The 23,591-nt window shown below is 34.9% G+C and overlaps 1 protein-coding gene across 2 annotated transcripts in view; it reads left to right on the top strand.

Moving 5' to 3' along the window:
- The first annotated feature begins 14,747 nt into the window (after positions 1–14,747).
- The window catches only part of LOC136032822 (uncharacterized), a 38,742-nt gene continuing 29,898 nt past the window's right edge, over positions 14,748–23,591 (top strand). Inside the window, exon 1 of one of the 2 annotated variants that reach the window (XM_065713229.1) lies at positions 14,748–15,158. In XM_065713229.1, the coding sequence (XP_065569301.1) occupies positions 14,817–15,158 (342 nt within the window). In that variant the 5' untranslated portion in view covers positions 14,748–14,816. The remainder of the gene's footprint in view (positions 15,159–23,591) is intronic. The other variant, XM_065713228.1, reaches the window with a different exon arrangement.

The following is a 23,591-nucleotide window of genomic DNA, read 5'->3' as shown; positions in this document are numbered from 1 at the left end:
CAAAAAAAAGTTACGAGCCTAAGAAAATTTGCCTTATTTTAGAAAATAGGGGAAAACTCCCCTTAAAAGTCCTAGAAGTTCACACCATCAGATTCAGCGTATCAGAGAACCCTACTGTAGAAGTTTCAAGCTCCTCTCCACAAAAATGTGGAATTTTGTATTTTTGGCACAAGACATATCACGGATGCGTGTTTATTTGTTTGTTTGTTTTGCTGGGTTTTTTTCCAGGGGTGATCGTATCGACCCAGTGGTCCTAGATTGTCATGAGGGGGTTTATTCTAATTGAAATTAAAATTTCTAGTGCTCTTTTTGAGTGACCAAAAAAATTGGAGAGCAGCTAAGTCCCCTCCCACGCTCATTTTTTCCTAAAGTCTTCAGATCAAAAACCTAGTTACTATGTCTTTGGGGACGACTTAATCCCCCACAGTCCCCTTAGGAGGGGCTGCAAGCTACAAATTTTGACCATTGTTTACATATAGTAATGGTTATTGGGGTTATTTTTACGGTTTTAAAAAGTAGAGTTGAGATAAAGAGTCAATCTTTGCGTATGGAGCGGGGTGTTGAGGAGGGAACAGCTCCTTTCGTATACAGAGTAATTTCTGTTTGTTTTAAGTCTTAATGTCGCTCCTTGCTTTCAGTTAAAAAAAAAAATTTATTATTATTTAATCCATATCTAAAACCAGGGTCGCAGTAAGATAATGACCATGAATAAGCCATTGCTTGCCAATACTGAGCACTAAATGTGAACAAAATACAACTTCTCCTTCTATCCAAACACTATTTTAGTTGTAAAATGATCTGTTAACCACAAAGATTTGTTTGCTGTTTATTACAAAATTAAGAATCGCCATCAAAATATACTGCCGCTGAACAAATTTTACTGTTATACGTTTCGTTTAGAACTTAGGGATGGCTACTAAGTGTTCCGTTTCGATTTTAGAGTTGGGCCAGAATTGAACATTGAGCACCGTTGGATTTGATAATAGAGAGCCACTGTACTATTTCCTGCTGAATCCAGCAAATATTTTGGCCACAACTGTCGTTGTGAAAATATGTTCATATTTTGGCCACAACTGTCGTTGTGATAATATGTTCAAACATATACTGCAAATATTTTGGCCACAACTGTCGTTGTGAGAATATGTTCAGACATATGCTGCAAATATTTTGGCCACAACTGTCGTTGTGAGAATATGTTCAGACATATGCTGCAAATATTTTGGCCACAACTGTCGTTGTGAGAATATGTTCAGACATATGCTGCAAATATTTTGGCCACAACTGTCGTTGTGAGAATATGTTCAGACATATGCTGCAAATATTTTGGCCGTAACTGTCGTTATGAGAATATGTTCAGACATGATACAGCAAATATTTTGGCCACAACTGCCGTTGTGAGAATATGCTCAGACATATGCTGCAAATATTTTGGCCACAACTGTCGTTGTGAGAATATGTTCAGACATATGCTGCAAATATTTAGGCCACAACTGTCGTTGTGAGGATATGTTCAGACATATGCTGCAAATATTTTGGCCACAACTGTCATTGTGAGAATATGTTCAGACGTATGCTGCAAATATTTTGGCCACAACTGTCGTTATGAGAATATGTTCAGACATATACTGCAAATATTTTGGCCACAACTGTCGTTGTGAGAATATGTTCAGACACATGCTGCAAATATTTTGGCCACAACTGTCGTTGTGAGAATATGCTCAGCATATACTCTGGGAATGTGGAAGCCTATTTTAGTAGGAAACAATAGTTCTGGTTCATCCTTTCTTATTCCTGATCAACTATTTTATTTTTTTTTTATTTTTTTTAGGAATGAATTTAACTAGAGTTAACTAAAAAGCTACTTGCTTTAGTAACAAATTCTGATCATTCCAAATAATGTTGATTAAATTGGATTGGTGAGGTACGATCCACCAGTAAAATTAACAAGATCTAAATGAAACATGTGGTCAGAGTGATAGGTTAAACTACATTGTAATTTTCTATTAAAATAGGATTTTGATTAAAACTTGCGCTTCACCATAAGGTCGATGCCAAGTTCAAATTAAAATACGACTATTTCTTTAGGCTCGATTCGCAAATACATTCTAAGACCACACTGGCTATACATGGCGTATGAAACAAAGAAAAAAAAGCATATAATAAATCCAATTTGAGTATCTTTTCTCTTCTTGTAGAGTTCACTGCAAAAGGCTTGGTTTATTTTATTTTTTTTTGTAAGTACTGAGGACGGCTTGGCAGGTGTCCTTGTCGAAACACTTGCTTTTTTTGTTTTCATATTTTGCTACTTGCTGACAAAATCCTGGCTTTTCTCACCGATTTTGAATTTATTTTTCATTTATTGTATCCTTTCTTTTCTTTGTTTCATAGAAACCATATTGGCAAATACGTACCGTAGCTCATTCCAATAAATAAGAAGTTTTAATTTTCTTAGGGGCTCTGGTTCCCTCTGTTTAGTTTGATTTAAGTTGGACAGGCAAAAAAATATTTATTCATTCTTTAGAGCCCTTTATTTATATTTTTTAAAACCTCAGCGGGTGTTTTGATGGCTGCAATAGCCTCCTTCCTCCCTCCCTTGAGTCTACACTTCTGCACTAGGTCTGCACTCATGTGAATTTTACTTCTAAGTTGTTTTTTTTTTTTTTTTTTTTTTTTTTTTTAGGATCTCTAGTTCTTGGAAACATAGTGCTATTTTGCAAATTGTTGATGACCATGAACGAGAAATCAGCACGTACATACTTCTTATTTGATCAAGAATGAACTGAGCTTAAATATACATTTCTTTTTTTAAAACACAATAAACCTAAATGGAACAGGTCAACACAGATTATGATAGAATATCCATTCAATTTTAATTTCCCATTTTGAACTTGGGACAGCATAAGAAGTATGACTTTAATTCCAAAAATAAATATTATACAGGCTAAGTACGAAAAAAACTGAAAACACTACAATAAAAGCAAATACTGACTTTTATAATCAGTTGAATTGGAGTCCTGAAAAAACTTGGAAAAATACACTCCTCCTTGTAGGACTGTTCATTTCAGAGTTGTTTTAGCTTCAACGGCTTAAAAGTTGAGTTGGTAAGGTAAGGTAAGCTAAGGCTTGATGACCTTAACCCAGTAGCCTTTCATTGAAACTTGATGAGATTTCAAAGTTCAGTACTACTAAACTATTAGAAATGACCTGATCTGGTATTATAAAAAGCCTCAAAACTCAGATCCTCATCCCGAGCCCGATAAAGCAATTTTTTTTTTTCAGAGAACAACTTAAACTCCTTAGTGTCGACACGAAATCTGCCATTATCTGTGGCCAGGCATGGCACCCTGTAAAGCTCAAAGAGTCCCTCATCTCCTTGATGATTAATAACTGAATAACGTAAATTCGGAAAAATGAATTCCACAATTTTTCGCATTTATTTTCTATCAAATAATTTTCCAACCAAGATAGTGCGAAGATATTTTTCCAAACCACAATTCCAACATTTGTCTAAGGCCCTTGCAATCAACGGAAAATACAAGCGAGTGTTATAAAACTGTTAAGACCTAAATGTTTTGGAGGGATATAGGCCTGATGCCCCTCTCTACCTTGTGTATTTGTCTTCTCGTTGCACAAATAACTGAACAATATTCATTTTCCAATCTTGTCTGCATGAATAAATGACTACTAGAGACCATGGAATAAGGATCATTAGAGCTGCTAGACTACTGTAGAGTACTGGAAGAAGCAGAATAAACTTCCTTCAAAAAATAATCAGTTTTTTTGGACGGATTAAGTAAAAAAGAAGTTTCTCTGGTGACAAATAAAAACGATTTTAAACCTCATCAAAATCAGAAATTACCGCACATGAGAAGCAAAACTTAAACCAAAAATAGTCACCATAAATGAAGAAATAAACCAAAACAAATTTAAATGAATTGAGAATCCTACAAAAATTATCTCTAAGAACAATTAACATAAAAAAAAAAACAAAGCCATTCTAGCTAGAGTAACGATCGAAGTTGAAACTTTAAAAGATAAAAAATTATTGCTCCGCAGTCTATACAGCATGTACCTACGAAGTTAGTGCATATAAACTGACTGATAAATAAAAGAAAACTTACTGAAAACACAAAATAGTATACAATGTCTTATACAATGGAAGTATAAAGAGCTTTAGGATATTTTTACCTTATAAAAATAAAGCAGTTAAAGTATTTGAAAGTGATTTGAAATCCAATAATTTAGTATGACTTTTGCAAATTGAGCTGGATCTTGTTTTAATCGTAATAAATACACCAAGTTAAAATTCAATCGAGGGTTATAACCCTTAAATCAACAACCAAGTAAAATATGGGCCTAAAATTTTTCTTATTGTAAGGCACGGAACATCTTTTGATCCTGAACTAGGTCACTTTTTTTGTGCTAAAGAGCTAATAGTAGTGCTCATTTTTGTGTTAATGAGCATAATCACACAATTTCGACATTTTTATTCTAAGAAAAGGACACGTATCAAATATCTATTTAAACGAGCGAACCGAAAATCGTTAATTTATTGGCTCTAAGTTGATGTCTGTTAGTATTTTTTTCCGACAGGTCCGAAATGAAACCGTGTTGGTACTGTTTTGATTGTTGACATAAAATCGGAATTCGCATCACAACTTTTTTAAGTCCAAACCTTCTTAAAAAAGATTTTTTTGAAATATTTTCACTTTTTTTAAGTCTATGCTGTATGGTAGGCTACGATAAGCGCTGAATTTGTCCTTTTCAAATCCAATAATCTCAAACAATGTTTGCCTGATTTTAAATATGCATTTACACATTAAATACCAAGTTTATTGCAAGTTAAGCTATAACAACTATCTTGAAGAACTGTAGAGACATAAAACGTATTCTCAAATCACTTTAAACATTTCTGGAAATACCGACAAAGACTTTTTCTTGACATAGTCAACAACGCCGTAATTACAATAACTCCTGGAAATTTCTTGACCGCTAAGAATATTTTATTCTTTAGCATTTAAAAACTATGGTCTGCACAAAAAAAAATCTACAGAACTAATCTTAAAATAAATATTATTGTAAGGGTTCACGAGACCGATCCAATCACTTGAATTTGTACAAGGGGTAGCTTAAGCCAGTATTCGTCAAAAGTGCATTTTTCAATCAAGATTCTGATGGTATCAAATCCTTTTTGTATACCTGAGACCTGAGGACAAGTGAGTATTCCTCACTATAGCTGATGTATAACCGTCAATAGGTTTCATTAAGAAGTAACAACTTACAAACATAATTTAGCAAGTATTCTCTGTTTTGTCCTTCCGCTTGCGGATCAAGTTGAGTTTCAAAACTTTTTTGCGTGTGTGGGGAGGGGGAAGGGTAAGGGGATTAAATAAGCTGGTATTCGAAGTAAGGGTAATACCAAGTAGAGTTTTTTTTTCTTTTTTTTATGCCTCCCGTTCAACAGGCTCTTCGACTAGTAGCAACACGTTCAAACACACGTCTAGTGCTTCAACAACCACTACTCACTGTCTTAAAAATCAAATTATCTTTGGCTGTATTCTTTATGTGATCTTATATAGCTGATTAAGTTAAAAAACAAGTTCTTTCAATGAAATTAAGGAGCGAAATTGAACCTTAAAACTAACCGAAATTATTCCGTAAATAGGGGAGATTGTCCCTTCGTCAACTCCTTACTTTTTATGCTAAAGGTTTTTAATGCTTCAAAAAGCTTCTTATTCTAATCAATCAATCAATCACCAATCATTTTATTCGTAGTAAAGCAATACTACAAATGTGAAAAGGTTATCCAGCCCAAGGAACTTAGCTTGTTGTGCGCCATAAAATAGCCTACAATTAAAAATACTGAAAGAACGATAAATAATACGCTAAATAACATAATACATACAAAATAAGGATAAAGGAGAATATACACTAGAATACAAAAAAAAGGACTGAGATTTAAACTACAGAAACACTCACTGACAAAGGGCCTTGGAAGAGAGAGATACAGGGACATCGGAAGGAAAAGAGTTCCATAGTAGAATGATGATTCCATGATGATTACTAAAGTAAAATAAATATGCAAGAAGAACTACTTAAAGGAGAAGACTACCTAGCTGAGTCTGTCCGTAAGAAAAATTGCTCCAGAGGCGGTGGAAGTGTACCAAGAAAAGCATAACGCGCTAAATAAGAATTACTTTTACCCACAATACAATCCAGCGAGGCTATTCCACTATCATTTTACTGATCAGAGGAAGGGTAGAGCCGAGGGAGAAGAAAAGTAGCCTTCACTGCCCTATTTTGGGCTCTTTGAAGTGAGCACAGAAGATATTTGTTAGTACTACCGCAGACAGAGCAAGTTTTTTTTTCCAAAGCTATGGTAGGCATACATGACCTTATCCATGTCAAAGTCCCATACCCAATCATTATCTCAATTTGTCTGGTTCATTTTACCTCAGCTTGTCTTTCGTCATTATGAAATACATATCACCGAACCTTTGTTTTTTTAATACCGGTATGATAGGCATTGATGACCTTATCCATGTCAAAATCCCAGAACCAATCATCATTGCTATCATTTTCAATTTTGACACGTTTCAATTCTCACTGTCCAGGTACATTTTCATTGACTCACTCACATGTTCGGTGTTCTGTGTCTTCTAATCGCGTGTGTTTTTGCTCTTCACTTCCATTTTTGACACGCCGAGGCTGTTCTTCTAACCGCGTGTGTAAATGTTCTTCATCTTCATTTTTGACTCGCTCATACTCTCGGTTTCATATGTCTTCTAGCCGTGTGCATCTTTGCTCTTCATTTTCGTTTTTGAAATGCTCTAATTGTCGTTTTGGGATATTTTCTAAGTGCCCGTGTCTTTGCTCTTTATTTTCATTTTTGACATATTTTGGGATTTTTATTACTTCACACAATTTAGCAATGGCTTTGCTTTAGCTTCCCGTATTAGTGTTGTCGTAAATGATGGTCCAGGCTGTCACTTTTCGCATCTTATCAGGTTTGATAGTTTATGTGTTGGTTCTAAAGAATCACCATTTATAGCAACTAGAACTGCAAATCTTTCTTTTTTCGGCCTTCCAACAGACATTAAGTTATATAAATAACTGATGCGTTGAAAACTCAACAATCTTATTTATTCTATGCTTGACATCATTAAGAAAATGCTTATAAGATGTCATATATGATGTCACACGATCTAGCCTATCTAGGTCATTTTTTATGCGAGAATATCCCAAGATACTAATTTTCCTGAAAAAATATGGAGCTGTTTTCGAAAAAAAAATACATATATAAGCATACAATTATTGCTCGTTTATAAAGATAGCATAAATATATATATATATATATATATATATATATATATATATATATATATATATATATATATATATATATATATATATATATATATATATATATATATATATATATATATATATATATATATATATATATGTGTATTGTTTTCGCTAATATAAGTTTTTGCTAATATAAGTAGTCAATGTTTATTCACCGTTCGTTACCATGAACTGTTTGAAAAAGATAATTAGCTCAAATTATTCTTTAAAATATTGGGGTCATGGAGCAGACATTTTTTACTCAATGACAACAACGTTTACTTGACAGCTGTATCTTAATGTCAAGTGTAGGTGCAAGAACACACTTGTTTTTGTAAAATGTGACATATTTTGCAAAATAGCTATGGTTGGCAAAGCTAGCATAAAAATATTTAAAAGGTACACTTAGGAGCTGAAACTGACAAACCAAAACTCAAAATCTATAGCTCTGGCTTCAAGCGTCCACCAAACGGCGCAGCTCGTATCCCCTTGGACCGGACAACGAACTCATCAGGGTACGGCTTTGTATGCGTAACGGATAAAAAATAAGTGTATGTTTTATATTCTTGTCAAGCCGCATTCAAGTCCTAAAATAAAACGGTTTGTAATATGAATTTGTAATGTGCGTAGCATTTACTATCACTCTCTCAAAGCCAGGTTGAGGAAGCCAAAGAATAATTCTAGGCAATAAAAAACACATTCTATTTTAAACAAAAAGCGCCTCCTTTTCTTTTTTTTTATTTATGATTTCATTTCGGCGTGGCAATAAACGTCTATAGTTAAAAACAAAAAAAAACATTTAAATCAAATATTAACATCACCTTTAGGCATGTTATGTAAAGTAGGGAGGCTTTGAGTTTCCAAATAGGACAAACACGCAACAGGTATTTATTAAGTTATAGAAGTTAGTAACCACCATGTATTACCCAAGTCAACGAACTTATTCAGAAAGATTCGTTTCCTGTTTTAAAGATTACCCAGGATTATTTTTCTTTGGAGGTCATTTAGTTTTACAGCCTAAAAAAGCCTGTTGCCTAATCCCAGCGATAAAATTGCCATGTTTTAACGGTACATTGAGGCCATTGCCCTGTGCATTTTTTTACATAGAGATATTGTCGCTGTAATAAATGGCTCGCTGGAAATACGTTGGGTTCTATCATAGTAAGATACTATTTAAGGCCGCATTTATGCATACGATTATTTTTTCTTTGGAGGATTATTTTTGGAGGATATAAGCGTACTGTGGAGGATAATCTACTTTTCTTCGGAGGATTATTTTTGGAGGATATAAGCGTACTGTTAGGAAGTAAATCATATTGAGATGTGCGATTTATAGTTTAAGTTTGTTTATAATAAACAAATATATATTGTTTAAAATAATAATAATTTAACTTTATAATAAAAATAAAATAAAATAATAATATTTTATTTTAAAATAAAAATATAATAATATTCCTGTTTTAAAGATTTATTTAAAGCAATAAAAATAAGATAATAATATAATAATAAAAATAAAATAACTTTATAAATAAAAATAATTTATAGATTCAGCTAAATCATTGGCCAAATGTCTCTTTATGTGCAGCCGCATTTTAATCATGATCATTGATAATATTAAAGAAGCAAACATGACATTGATTTCGAATTTTAAACAGCTTCAGATGATACAATATAATATTTAAAAAAATTAAACAAACTTAAACTTTAAAATCTTAAACTTACTGATTTACTTCCTAACAGTACGCTTCAGTACTTCTTTTACATGTATTTAAAATACAGTGCACGATACAATAGTATATGTTAATAAGCAGCTATCGAAGCCACATAAAATGCCCTATTTGCAACTCCAATTATGTATAATGCACGATACAATAGTGTACATTAATAAGCCGCTTTCGAAGCCACATAAAATGTGTAACTTCAAAGTACCATTAAGCGAAAACTCCAAGCGTTTCTCAGAAAGTAACTAGTTTTCCGCCATATACAGGCCCAAACTAATTCAGTGAGCGTCAATTAGACCCTTGCACGTACGTAGGGGGGGGGCCTTCGGTCCCGGGCCCCCCACCCCGAAATTTCGTGAAATGTTTAATTTCCCCATGGTTTCTTGGGATTTCTGGCAAAAGTAGGATATTTATTAAGAATCTAGATACACGTGTGAAGCCTTTTTTGGTGGATTTTACAGCATGCAATTACTCGGTCAAGTCACTGCCCAATTATTAACCCATTTTCTGTCTAACTTTTTGCCCTCTTTGAAGTAATTAGCAATTGTACTGTTATTTTTTTGTAAAGAGAGTTTGCTTTCCACAGCAAAATAGAATTATCCTTGGTATTAGGGCATTTATCCCCCCTTTTCAGGATAAAGCACAGCTTTTAATGGATCAATTTTGGAAACTATCATTCTTCATTAAAATCTACGTTTTTGCAATAGAAGAACTACCCCTCACAGGACCCATATTGCACTGTTAACCCTAAAAATTTCCCTTTCGGTGGGATATAATAGATTAATCACTGGTTCTAAATCGCTATGAACATAACCTGAGCATAAAACGTACTTTTGAGGCTTCAGTCTTCTTCCCCCCATCCGCTACAATACTACAGATTAAAGTTAATCTGTATTTTACGATATACGTCCTTTTTGCATTACTAAATAAAAAAAAAGTGCTACTTTATATCTGCTGTTTCGAAGATTTTGGTCCCCCTCCCCGAAAAAATGTCGGCGTACGTGCCTGATTACACCAAAAAGACGTCGTTAGCAATGTCGTATCTGACATTTTCACACTTCTAAGATAATTCCCCTGAAACTGTCTGCCAAGCTGTTCTCAAAGGGGGGGGCACTGGACAAAACAGACCATGAGGACCAAAGCATGCTTGCTCTTCTGATTTTCCTTTCGAGAACATCAAGGTAAATAGGAATTGGCAATGACCACATAAGGCTATTAGTGGGTCCTAATTTATTTTGTTCATGCTCACCCCAAGAAGCTTCATTTTCCACTACTTAAATCAGTAAAAATGTGTTTTGATACAAAAATAAAAAAAATTCTTTGAAGATTTTTCCTCGTCAGGATGTGGGGTCACATGATAAATTTAATCTTTTGTTTGGATTGATCTATATTCACACAGAGATTGTCTCTACTCTTTCTGTTTCTTCTTCTCTTTGCCTTTTACTATTTGTTTTCTTGGTTTGTTTTATTTTTTCTGAAGATATTTGACCTACTTTGTATTGTTCTCCAGTTAATCAGGCTATTTATTAAGCTGGCACCCGAACTCTGCTCTCCATCGGCTATAGTTGTAATTTTATTGTAACTATTTTTATTAATACAGATTTATTCTACCTTACCACAGAGGTATAAATATGGTAGATACGAACCCCTACGTTTCATAGCGACATTTTTTAGAAGTCGGTAATCGTCCATATGCAAAAAGATGAGATTAAGAGAGAACTTTCTTAGGGGATATCTGCTTTTCCATTGGTATTGTTCTGGACGGGAATGATGTTCATGAAATTTCAAAATTCAAACTTCAAAACCCAAAATAAAAAATGTAAACAGTCAATGAAATACCAACAATTTTGGCTCTTTCTGCCAAAATATATTCTGATAAAACGTAAAAAAAATAGGACTAGTCAAGATTGAGCCATTCAAAAAGGTACTAAAAATTAGGAAAATTCGTAAAATAATTACAAACTCTATTACCTAAATATGAAGCCTATTGAAGTTCAAAGGAGTCAGAAAGAAGTATATATATATATATATATATATATATATATATATATATATATATATATATATATATATATATAGCAAATTATGGGAATTCCCATGGGGGGGGGGGAATGCCAGAGCATTTATAGCTGACTTGTTTTTAAGTCAACTAGAATATAAATATATGATGGATAAGAATAATCCAATTAATTTAAAACATGCTTTGTCAAATAATAAAAGATATTTAGATGATATTTTGGTCTTAAATTGTAAGGATTTCATTGATATTTCTAAAAATATATATCCATCAGAGCTTATTCTTGAGCCTAGTCATGGCGCTGGTCATGAAGATCATTTCTTAGATTTAGATATTAATATTTGTGATAATAATAAATTAAGTTTTAAAATGTATAATAAAACGGATGATTTTGATTTTGAAGTGATTAGTTTCCCATTCCCTGAAAGTAATATACACTCAAATATCACATATTCAGCGTTTTTCTCACAGTTACTTCGTTATGCAAGGATTTGTAGTAATTATATTGATTTTAAAAATAGATGTAAAATCTTAAGCCAAAAATTGATATCAAGAGGTTTTTCTGCAAATAAATTAACTTGGCAATTTAAAAAATTTAGTTTTCATTATAACGAACTTTTAAATAAATATCAAAAGAATTATCTAGAAATACTTAAAGAAATTTTTAACTAATTTCGGAGGTTCGAGAAATGTTGTCACAGCGCCATTTATTTTGAATTGTGTTTCTAATTGAGCGGATTTTCTAAAAAATTAGCCACATGGTAAAGATGAATTCTATAATTGTTTAGTTCATTCAGGTTTTTTGCAATGTGTTAATATTTGTGATTTGGTAAAATTTATAATATTTAGTTTACCTATTGTTGCTAAAAGGAGGGATATATTAACAGGATAAGCTTGTTTTTGGTTTTACTTGGTTGTTTTACATTTGCTGGTTTTTTTTTCATAGGCATGTATTTTGGGGGTGATACCTGACGCGGGGATGCCATGGATATTCTGTGGTAGCCACAACACTGTGCTGGGTAGAGAATTTAGAGTGGCGAAACCCTATATAGGCCAGTGTATTCTCCTGATGAGCCCTTATGTTGGGTGTTGCCTCTGAATTATTTGTCTATATTATTTTTTATATTGTTTGGTAAATGACGACTTATGCTTATTGACGACATGACTGCCTGTCCATGGATTATTCTTTATGGTTGATTGTGTGTGGCCCTTCTGTTTGACCTATGTGATTGTATGGATGAGTAGGGTTAAGGCCTCATTCAAGTGCTGGTCTATATTAATCACTAATTTAGGAAAACAGTCTTCCTTTTCTCCTTCTGTCTCCTTTTTTTTTTTTTTTTGTGTTTGTGCTGTAGCATTGGTGATTTCTCTTTTCATTATATATATATATATATATATATATATATATATATATATATATATATATATATATATATATATATATATATATATATATATATATATATATATATGGTAAGAGTCTGTGAAAACTTGCCTTGTTTTCCATAAAGGAAGGAAAACATCCCCTAAAAGGGGATATAAAAGTCAAGGAATATTTATGAGAATCCAATCATCAGATTCAGCGTATCGGGGAACCCTACTGTAGATGTTTTAAATCTCCTATCGGTAAAACTGTGGAATTTTGTATTTTCGTCAGAAGAAAGATCACGGATGCGTGTTTATTTGTTTATTTTTGTTGTTTTCTTTTCTTTTCCCCAGGGGCGATCGTTTCGAACCAGTGCTCCTAGGACATCAGGAGAGAGATGTTTCATCGGAAAAGGGAGAGGGTTCTAGTGCCTTTTTTAAGTGATCAAAAAGATTGGAGGGCAGCAAGCCCTCCTTCTACGTCCCTTTTCCCCCAAAACTATCCGATCAAACTTTTGATATAGTTATTTTGTTTACCATAATTGAAAAGTATACGGTCATTTTTCGAGGGAGAGAGGGGTTTTGTGCTGGGGATGGGTTTTCATGGGGTGATTTTCCTTGCGGAGCAAGATTTCTGGGGGTGAGCTTTCCAGGAAAATTTACACTGGAGAGATTTGGCAGAATTTCTATAGGAAATTCTTTTATTTGTCTTGCTTGTATTTGCCTATTCACTTCTGCATGTGGAGATGTTCCGACGCAATTGTCTGGGGTAAATTTTCAACATCTTTGAATTTCTAGGAAATATTTTCCACAGAAGAGGAGATTTCTGGAGTGATTGGAAAAACGATTAGAACTTAGTCTTTTTCAAATGAAAGTATGTTAAAGAATTTTTCAGGCTAAATATTCCGCGAGGGAGAATTTTCAGCGAGGATGGAATTTTTCGGAAGAGATTTTACGTGGGAGGGGGTGTGTTTTACACAGTAGAAACTTTCAAAGGAAGAGCTTCCCGTGATGGGAGGGAATTTTTCATGGGGGTGAGCCAGATTTACCGGCATTGATTGAAGAACGATCAGAAATTAAACAAAAAAACAACTTTTTTCAATTGAAAATAAGGAGCGACATTAAAACTCAAAACGAGCAGTAATTTTCCGGTTATGAAGGGTTTGTCCCCCAACCGTCAATACCTTGCTCTTTACGCTAAAGTTCGACTGTTTTCTTAAGTTTTAAGAACAACTCCTGATACACACGGGCCGTTTAATTAGAATAGGAATTTTTTTTAAAAACTCCTAAACCCCCTTCATACGTGAAATCGTTTTTGTTCGTTTTGATTTTTGATTTAACTCCTTACTTTGAGTTGAACTAAGCTTGTTTTTTTTTTTTTTTTTTTATTTAATCACACACACATGAAGACACTTGCAAAGGGTTAATTGAGGTGGGATAAATCGAGGTTGGGCATCTAAAGAATTGAGCAGATCATTAAGACAAAAGTAATATACGCTTTTCATTGACTTAAGTAAAACGAGGAGGGGTGGTACCTAATTAACATATGTTCAGTGAACTCGAGCTTAAATTTACATCTCAAAAGCTTATACAACTAAGCCTAACAGGCTTTTTTTATCGACGTAGGGCTAAAAGCAGCAGGTCTAATACAACTACTTCAGAACACTGGAAAGACAACATTTAATATAGTATATTTTGAGCCCATGTTTACAATTGTATGCACATCTGGCTAAGTGGTTGGCGCGGTGGTTTGAGAATTCTTTGTCCATGGGGCATGGGTTCCAGGTATTTGGTTTGGGGTGAGGATCAGTGGCTTGACTCTGTAACCTTAACCACAGTCGACCCAGTTCTAAATGGGTATCCGAAGAAATCTGGTGAAGGTAAGCAGGAACGGTGTGCGAAAGCACAGGATGGTTAACTCTCAAAGCCCCATTGCACTTCCTGGCTGAAGGGCCACGAAACGGAGATCAGCACCGCCGGTTTGGACCATGAGGGTCTAGTACCTCTTACTTACTTACTTTACTTGTTTCCAAATGTTCGGGTAAAAATAGTACAGTCAAAAAAGCAAAAAGGATCGATTTTTTTTATTTTCGAGTGACGGAACCAAGAATGCGTACTGAATTTTGGATAATTCAGTATGTAACTACCTCTCATAAGCACCCCAATGACACAAATATGCTATATCTGGGACAATGTTTTGTACAACCAATATCTTTGAAGGTTAACTTGGTATTGTTGATAAACCTTAAATTTTGCATTAATAATTTCGTTGACTTTTTAGCAGTAATCCGGTTTAACCAGATCTAAGGAACTTTCACAAGCCTGATACATCATTGGGTTTCTATTTTAACCTAACTACATGTACAATGAATATTTCTTTTAACAGATTTTTTCGAAGAAATGGATTATTAAGGATAATTAATAATGTGTATATTTTTTGTGTAACAATAGCACTGTGGATAGTATGGAGAAGACAAGATTCAGCCGACTTTTGTTCAGATATCTCAAAAGCCGTAGATTTAGAAATGGATGATCCGTATTTAATTGAATTCATTCGTGTTTGCAAAATGCAGCTACCAACAAAAAAAGAATACAAATTGATCAATCAAGGAATAGATATTGCAAAAAATGTTTTAGACGACCAGTACCTGGGCTATAGGCACTTTTGGGCTGATGCAGTGTTCTTTTCTCAGTTACTTATACCCAAGGTAAGACTCAGTATTGTTTAAAATATTGTCAATTTTAATTTTGTAGCCCAGAACATAAATCATACCGTCTAAACAAAAATGTTTTTAATTTACTGCCTTAGAAAACTGATTAATATACTTAGCCTAATGGAAAAATCACCATATTTTTATGTTTATTGTGCCAATAAAACTGTTGACACATAAATGCTTAATGTGAAATAAGCTTGTGGGCATAGCAACCATGGAAGACGTATTATAACAAGGAGGGTTTTCCAGACTCCTTGCTAAAGTAAGACTCCTTAACTAAGTTTCCGGTCTGATGATGATAGAAGAGAAATTGCCCGCTGTTGTCCCGCCGCAAATTGCCAAATATACTGTCTGTAAAGACAAATACAATGATGTACTCATCTTATCTTGGCTAAAGTAATCCAAAAGACGTTACGTGACATTTTTGATTTACCTAAGTTTTCTATTCACCCCACAAATTAAGCGAGTTCTGTTGATTCGTCTTATCCGTTTGCTTCTAGGTTCCCAACATATTTAGAATATTTTATTTTTTTACAGAATGGGTAAAACCATGATCTAATAAACAGATTTTGATGTTGAAATTAATTTTGCCGTGTCTTCAATACCCAAAATAACTTTCCTTGTATATACAACTGGAACCTGAAATATACTTCCCGGGGGTTTTCCCTCCTTCTAGGAAATTGATATTGCGCAACGTTTCGCTTTTGAAGTAACTGATGCCCATCTGTCAAACCCCAGAAGTATAGAAACTAGAACTCCTCCCTCATATGGTCACATGTATGGGATAATCCTTAAAAGTCTTTGTCAATATGGCTATGTCCCTTAAGGCCCGTCTAAGGGCATTGACAGACTGTACTCTATGTAGGCACAATAAACAAGAGCAACCGGTTTTAAAACTTCTATATACTTTTTATTGATGGTTTTAGAAGAAAAGAAAATTAGAAGAAAATATTGACCAAATGGACTACAAAATACTGGACGTAGAAACTATTATGCGTCTTATCCGTCGTTGAAATAGTTCCCCCTCATATTTCCGATATAATAACCAGTTTTTCACCCAAATCATGGGTTTAACCATAGGTATGAGCCTTTCACCATTTTTGGCAACTTTTTATATGGAATTTATTGAAACTTCTGCCTTGGAAAATTTTCCTCTGAAACAACGGTTTTTGGGTTGGTTTGTGGATGATGTTATTTTTGTTTGGGATCATGGAGAGGAGTCACTTAACTCCTTTTTGACTCATTTAAACACTTTGGGCTCTTGCCTTTAGTTCACTTTAGAACTAGAAGATAACCATAAGCTTTCTTTTCTAGATGTACTAATTTTAAATAAGTCTCCTAGCTTTGAATTTTCTATTTACAGGAAGCCTACGCATAATGATAGGTAATTACATTTTTTATCCAATCCCTCTCCCTGCATTAAAAGAGGAGTAGTTATTTCTTTAATTAACCGAGTTATAAGAATATGCTCAGAGCCTCACATAGTCTCCGAGTTGAATTATATTACGGATATTTTATTTTGCAATGGATACGCCATAAAATTACTTGAAATCATTACAGAGAAAAGACAAAAAAAGGCTGAAAGAAGTCGTTAACTCCACAAATCCTAATATAGATCATCCTATTGATGGACGAGAAGATACTTTTCACTGTTCTACCCTACATTCCAGAGCTGAGTGACAAACTGAAACGAATCCTTAAAAACACAAGTTTAATGTCACCTTTAATCATTCAAATAAAATACTGAGCTTTTTCAACGGTGGCGAAGATAAAAACCAGCCCCATTTTTGGTAGTGGTGTTTATAGAATTCCCTGTTCGTGAGGCGGTTTTTATATTGGAAAAACCCAACAGCAACTAGGGGAGAGGCTATTAGAACATAGTTCTTCAATAGACAAGGCCACGAGGGTACGCCAAAGGCCTGAGATTTTTGATTCCCCTTTGGCTCAACATTTGTATGATTGTCCGCACCATTTCATCTTATTATGACAGCATCTCCACTATTGCCCTCGTTGAAGGTCTCATGCAAGTTTTGTGGGAAGCAGTTGAGATAAAAAAGCACACATACCAAAAGGTAGCTCTCAATACTGACACGGGAGAAACTTCTCCAAGTCCCATTTATGACAAAATTATTAATTCTGATAGTTGTCAAATAAATCCACAAATTTTTGTTACACAATCAAATAAAATATCTGATCCTGGAAAGCGATTAAATAAAAAAAAAACAGTTTTTTCAACTGAAAGTAAGGAGCGACATTAAATCTTAAAACGAACAGAAATTACTTCGTATATGAAAGGGGCTGCTTCCTCATCAACGCCACGCTCTTTACGCTAAAGTTTGACTCTTTCTCTCAACTCTTCTTTTTAAAACAGTAAAAAAATTTAGCGTAAAGAGCGGGGCGTTCATGAGGAGGCAGCCCCTTTCATATACGAAGTAATTTCTGTTCGTTTTAAGTTTTAATATCGCTCCTTATTTTCAGTTGAAAAAACTTGGTTTTTTTATTTAATTTCTGAACGTTTTTGAATCAATACATGTTTTGATTTTGGCTCTCCGCAGAGGAATAATTAAAACGAAATTTGCATATTTATTTATTTTTTTTGGCTAAATGGCTTTCTTATAATTTTGATCGAATGATTTTGAGGAAAAAAGAGCGGGGGAGGAAGCCTAGTTGCCCTTCGATTTTCGGTTAATTAAAAAGGCAACTAGAACTTTTAATTTTTTACAAATCTTTTTATTAGTAAAAGATATACGTAACTTATAAATTAGCTTACCTAAATAATTTTTTATTCTCATGTTTTTATTACGCATATGAGAGGGTTCGCCCCCTCGTCAGTACCTCTCTATTTACACTAAATCTTAAATTTTGTCCCAATTCATTAATTGGGGCAAAATTATTAAGTATAATAGTTAAAAGAGAGAACTAATAAGTTATTAATAACTATTAATAAGTTATTAATAACTTATTAATAGTTAGAATAAAACTATTTATTCTACCCCTGAATCACAAAAGCCGTAGAATAAATAGTTGACATTACTAAAAATACTTTAGCGTAAAGAGCAAGGTATTAGGAGGAGGTGAGCCCCTCATATGGGTAATAATTTCTGTTCGTTTTAAGTTTTAATGCTGCTCCTTACTTCCAGCTGAAAAAAAGCTTTTTCCTATTTATTTTTTCATTGTTTTTTTTAAATGATGCTAGTAAATCCTGCGCTCCCTTCATGGAAATTTTCTTCCCCCATGACAAATTCCTCGATGGAAAGCTCCCCCAGTATATCCCCCTCTTCTCTACCCCTCCCCCAACCAAAAAATCCTCCTGAAAACGCCTGTACACTTCCCAATAACCATTACTATATGTAAGCACTGGTCAAAGTTTGTAACTTGTAGCCCCTCCCACGGGGACTGTGGAGGAGTAAGTCGTCTCCAAAGACACAGTTAAAGTTTTTTGAATACGCTGAATACAATGGCTATCTCAGACTTTTGATCCGTTGACTTTGGGAAAATAATTAGCGTGGGAGGGGGCCTAGGTGCCCTCCAATTTTTTTGTCACTTAAAAAGGGCACTAGAACTTTTCATTTCCGTTAGAATGAGCCCTCTCGCAACATTCTAGGACAACTGGGTCGATACGATGACCCCTGGGGGAAAAAAACAACAAATAAACACGCATCCGTGATCTGCCTTCTGGCAAAAAATACAAAATTCCACATTTTTGTAGATAGGAGCTTGAAACTTCTACAGTAGGGTTTTCTGATACGCTGAATCTGATTGTGTAATTTTCGTTAAGATTCTATGACGTTTAGGGGGTGTTTCCCCCTATTTTCTAAAATAACGCAAATTTTCTCAGGCTCGTAACTTTTGATGCGTAAAACTAAACTTGATTAAACTTATATATTTAAAATCAGCATTAAAATGCAAATGCAACTTTTGATGTAGCTATTGGTATCAAAATTTCTTTTTAGAGTTTTGGTTTCTATTGAGCCGGGTCGCTCCTTACTACAGCTCGTTACCACGAACTGTTTGATTAGCCTTTAAGAGTGCTGTAAGTAAGATGAAATTGTGAAATTTCATTTAGACTTGTGTTTTTTATTCAGCTACCCTTTCACCGTTACTGAGAAAGGGTCGTCATATTTTAGTTTTTTTTTGTTTTTTTTTATCAGTTTATTCTGCACTGAGGACGGTCAAGCGGAAGTCTTGACCGAAATATTTGCATAAAATATTTGCATTTTCAGTTTCCAGTCGAATGAGCTGTTTTTGAAGTTTCTTTGACGACAAATGGCCATGTCAAAATTTCTATCAGATTCGTTTTAGGAAAATACGAGGAGTGGGGAGGGGGGGTATGCACCCTCTGATTACTTTGAATCTTAAAAAAGTGCATTGAAATTTCTGATCACCGAGCCAATGAGCCCCCTCCGAAAGTTATACGATCACTCTTTCTGTATATACCTTACATGCCCCCCAGGGTATAAATTATAACCCTTGCCCTGAGGGGTCTGGGGGGGGGTTGCCATCCTCAAAGACATAATTTTTCGGACCTTTTAATTACGTTGTGCAAAATAGATATCTAATAATTTGGATTGGATGGATTTGAGTAAATGCTGGGCGTGGGAGGGAGGTTAGTTTCCCTCGAATCACTTTCGACTATTAAAAAGGGCACTAACCTTTTAAATTTCCAATCAAATGAGCTCTTTTTGAAGTTTCTAAGATAACAAAAGGCCATATCAAAAATTCTATCACATGCATTTCGGGAAAATATGAGGTGTTGGTGGGGGGGGGGGTATCCACCCACCGATAACTCTGAATTCTTAAAAAGGACACTAGAAATTTTGATTACCGATCCGATGCTCCCCCTTCGAAGTTTATTCGGTCACTCTTTCTTTATATTACTTATATGCCCCCCGTTCATAACTTACAACCTTTGCCCTGAGGACAGTAGGGGGGACCTTTCAACTATGTTGAACAAAATATTTATCTTATAATTTTTGTTAGATATGTTTGAGGAAATGGTGTACGTGAGAGGGGGGTTAGTTGCCCTCCAATCATTTTCGACTATTAAAAAGAGCACTAGCCATTTCATTTTCCTATCGAATGAGCTCTTTTCGAATTTTCTACGGCAATAAATGGCCAACTCAAAATTTCTATCAGATGCATTTAGGGAAAATACGAAATCAAAATAAGGAAATCAAAGTTTTTATCACATTCATTTTGGGAAAATACGAGGTGTGGGGGGTATACACCCTCTGATCACTTTAAATCACTAAAAGGCCTTTCTCCCAGGGCATAACTTAAAACCCTTGTCCTGAGGGCTCTGGGGAGGCTACCATCCTCAAAAACGTAATTTCCGGAACTTTCAATTACGTTGAATAAACTGGAAATCTAAAAATTTGGATTGGATGGGTTTTGGGAAATGGTGGGCATGTGACTTGCCATCCAATCACTCGACTATTCAAAAGGGCAATATCCTTTTCAATTTCCAATCAAATGGGCTCTTTTCGAAGTCTCGAAGACAACAAAACACCATCTCAAAATTTTTATCAGATGAATGACAGGAAAATATAAGGTGTGGGTTGTGGTGAGGGGGTATCCACCCACCGATTACTCTGAATCTTACAAAGGGATCTAGAAATTTTGGTTACCAATCCGATGATCCCTCTTCAAAGCTTACACGATCACCCTTTCTATATACACCTTATATGCATCCCTTATATAATTTTCAACCCTTGCCCTGGGGGCTGTAGGGGGGTTGTCATCCTTGAAAACATAATTTCTGGACCTTTCAACTACATTGAGCAACATTGCTGTCTCAATATTTTGATTGGATGTGTTTGGGGAAATGGATTCTTTTTCCAATCGAATTAGCTTTTTTCGAAGTTTTTACGCCAAAAAATCACCATCTCAAAATTTCTATCAGATGTATTACGGGAAAATACGAGCTGTGGAGGGGGTTGTCCACCCTCTGATCTCTCTGAATCTTAAAAAGGGCACTAGAATATCTGATTTGCAATCAATTGAGACCATTCCGGAGATTTTACGATAACCGTTTCTATTTGTACCTTATATGCCCCCAGGGCATAACTTATAACGCTTGTCTCGAGGGCCGTGGGCGGGGGAGGGGTTGTCATCCTCAATGAAAAAATTTCCAGATCTTTCAATTACGTTTTTTGGATATGTTTTTGGATAAACATTTTTATTGGATATGTTTGAGGAGATGGTGGGCATGAGAGGGGGGTTAGTTGACCTCCAATCTCTTTCGACTCTTAAAAAGAGCACTGGCGCTTTCATTTATCAATCAAATGAGCTCTTTTTGAAGTTTCTGTGACAACAAATGGCTATCTCAAAAATTTCTATCAGAAACATCTCGGGAAAATACAGGTTGTTTTGGAGGGGGTATCCACCCTCTGATCGCTCTGAATCTCAAAAAGAGCACTAAAACTTCCGATCAGCAGTCCAATGAGCCCTCTCCAAAATTTATACGATCACTCTTTCTATATAAACCTTAAATGCCCCAAGAGCATATTTTACATCCCATGCCCTGAGGGCTGTGGAGGAGGGGTTGTCAACCTTTAATACATAATTTCCGGATCTTTCAACTACGTTGAAGAAAATGGCAATCTAAAAATTTTGATCGGATGTGTTTGGGGAAATGGTGGGTGAGGAAGGGGAGTTAGTTGCCCTCCAATCACTTTCGATTATTGAAAAGTGTACTAGCTCTTTCAATTCCCAATTGAATGAGCCTTTTCTACGACAGCTCTTTTGATACGAAGTGCTCTGGTCTAAACAAAAAAACAAAAGATTATGCGTTGTGCCCACATCACTCTTTACTTAGGCAGCGCTATTGCGCTGTCTATGAAAAATAGGCACTAGCTCCTCCAATTTCCAACCGAATAAACCTTTTTCGAAGTTTCTGCGACAACAAATGTCCATCTCAAAACTTCGACAGGTTGGATTTAGGGAATACATGAGATGGGGGGGGGGTAAGCACCCTCTGATTACTCTGAATCTTAAAAAGGTCACTATAACTTCTTATTGCAAATCCAATGAACCTTCTCCAAAGTTTACACGATCACCCTTTCTATTTGAACCTTATATGCCCCAGGGCATAACTTACAACCCTTGCCCTGAAGGCCGAGGGGATGTTATCCTCAAAGACACAATTTCCGGACCTTTCAACTACATTGAACAATATTGCTGTCTCAATATTTTGATTGGATGTGTTTGGGGAAACGGTGGGCGTGGTAGGGCGGCTATTTGCCCTTCAATAGCTTTCAGCTATTAAAAAAGGTACTAGACCTGTCTATTTAATCAGCCCTATTTGAAGTTTTAAGACAACTAAATGACACAAAGTGCAAGTCTAAACAAAAAATAACTAATACACTGTGCCCACATCGCTCTTGGCTTAGGCAGTGCTATTGCACTGCCTATGATCGTAATTAAATAAAAATAAACTAGTTTTTTTTACTGAAAGTAAGGAGCGACAATAAAACTTGAAACGAACAGAAATTACTACATGTATGAAAGGGGCTGTTTCCTTCTCAACACCCCGCTCTTTACGCTAAACTTTGACTCTTTCTCTCAATTCTACTTTATTAAACAGTAAAAAACTTTAGCGTAAAGAGCGGGGCGTTGAGAAGGGAACAGCCCCTTTCATACACGCAGTAATTTTTGTAGGTTTTAAGTCTTAATGTCGCTCCTTACTTTCAGTTAAAAAAACTAATTTTTTTTATTTAATTTCCGAACGTTTTTGAATTTATGCATGTTTGATATTTGGCTCTCCGCAGACAAATTATTAAAATAAAATTTGTATATTAATTCTTTTTTTGGCTAAATAACTTTCTCTTAGTTTTGATCGAATGATTTTGAGAAAAAAGAGGAGGGGGAGGAGGCCTAGTTGCCCTCCAATTTTTCGGTTACTTAAAAAGGCAACTATAACTTTTAATTTTAAACGAACGTTTCTATTAGTAAAAAAATATACATAACTTAAGAATTAACTTACTTAATGTACTTCTATGTTCTTATATGTTTATTATGCATATGAGGGGATTTGTCCCCTCGTTAATACCTTGCTCTTTACACTAAGCTTAAATTTTGTCCCAATTCTTTAAGAATGACCCCTGAATTAGAAAGGGCGTGCAATAAATAGTTGATATTACTAAAACTGCTTTAGCATAAAGAGCAAGGTATTTAGGAGGAAAAGAACCCCTCATATGCGTAATAGTCTCCGCTCGTTTCATATTTTAATGCTGCTCCTTACTTTCAGTTGAAAAAACTTCTTCATGTTTATTTTTCCACTGTTTTTTTTTTATAATAATGCTAGAAAATCCTGCGCCCCCTTCATTGAATTTCTCTTCCCCCATGCACATATTACTCCAAGGAAAGATCCTACCACATAGCCCCCTCCCCTCAACCCCCCCTCCCAAAAAAAAAAAAAAACTGAAG

This window comes from Artemia franciscana, chromosome 11 (genome assembly GCF_032884065.1).
Source record: "Artemia franciscana chromosome 11, ASM3288406v1, whole genome shotgun sequence".
NCBI classification, from domain to species: Eukaryota; Metazoa; Arthropoda; class Branchiopoda; order Anostraca; family Artemiidae; genus Artemia; species Artemia franciscana.
This window is presented reverse-complemented; position numbering and strand designations above follow the sequence as displayed.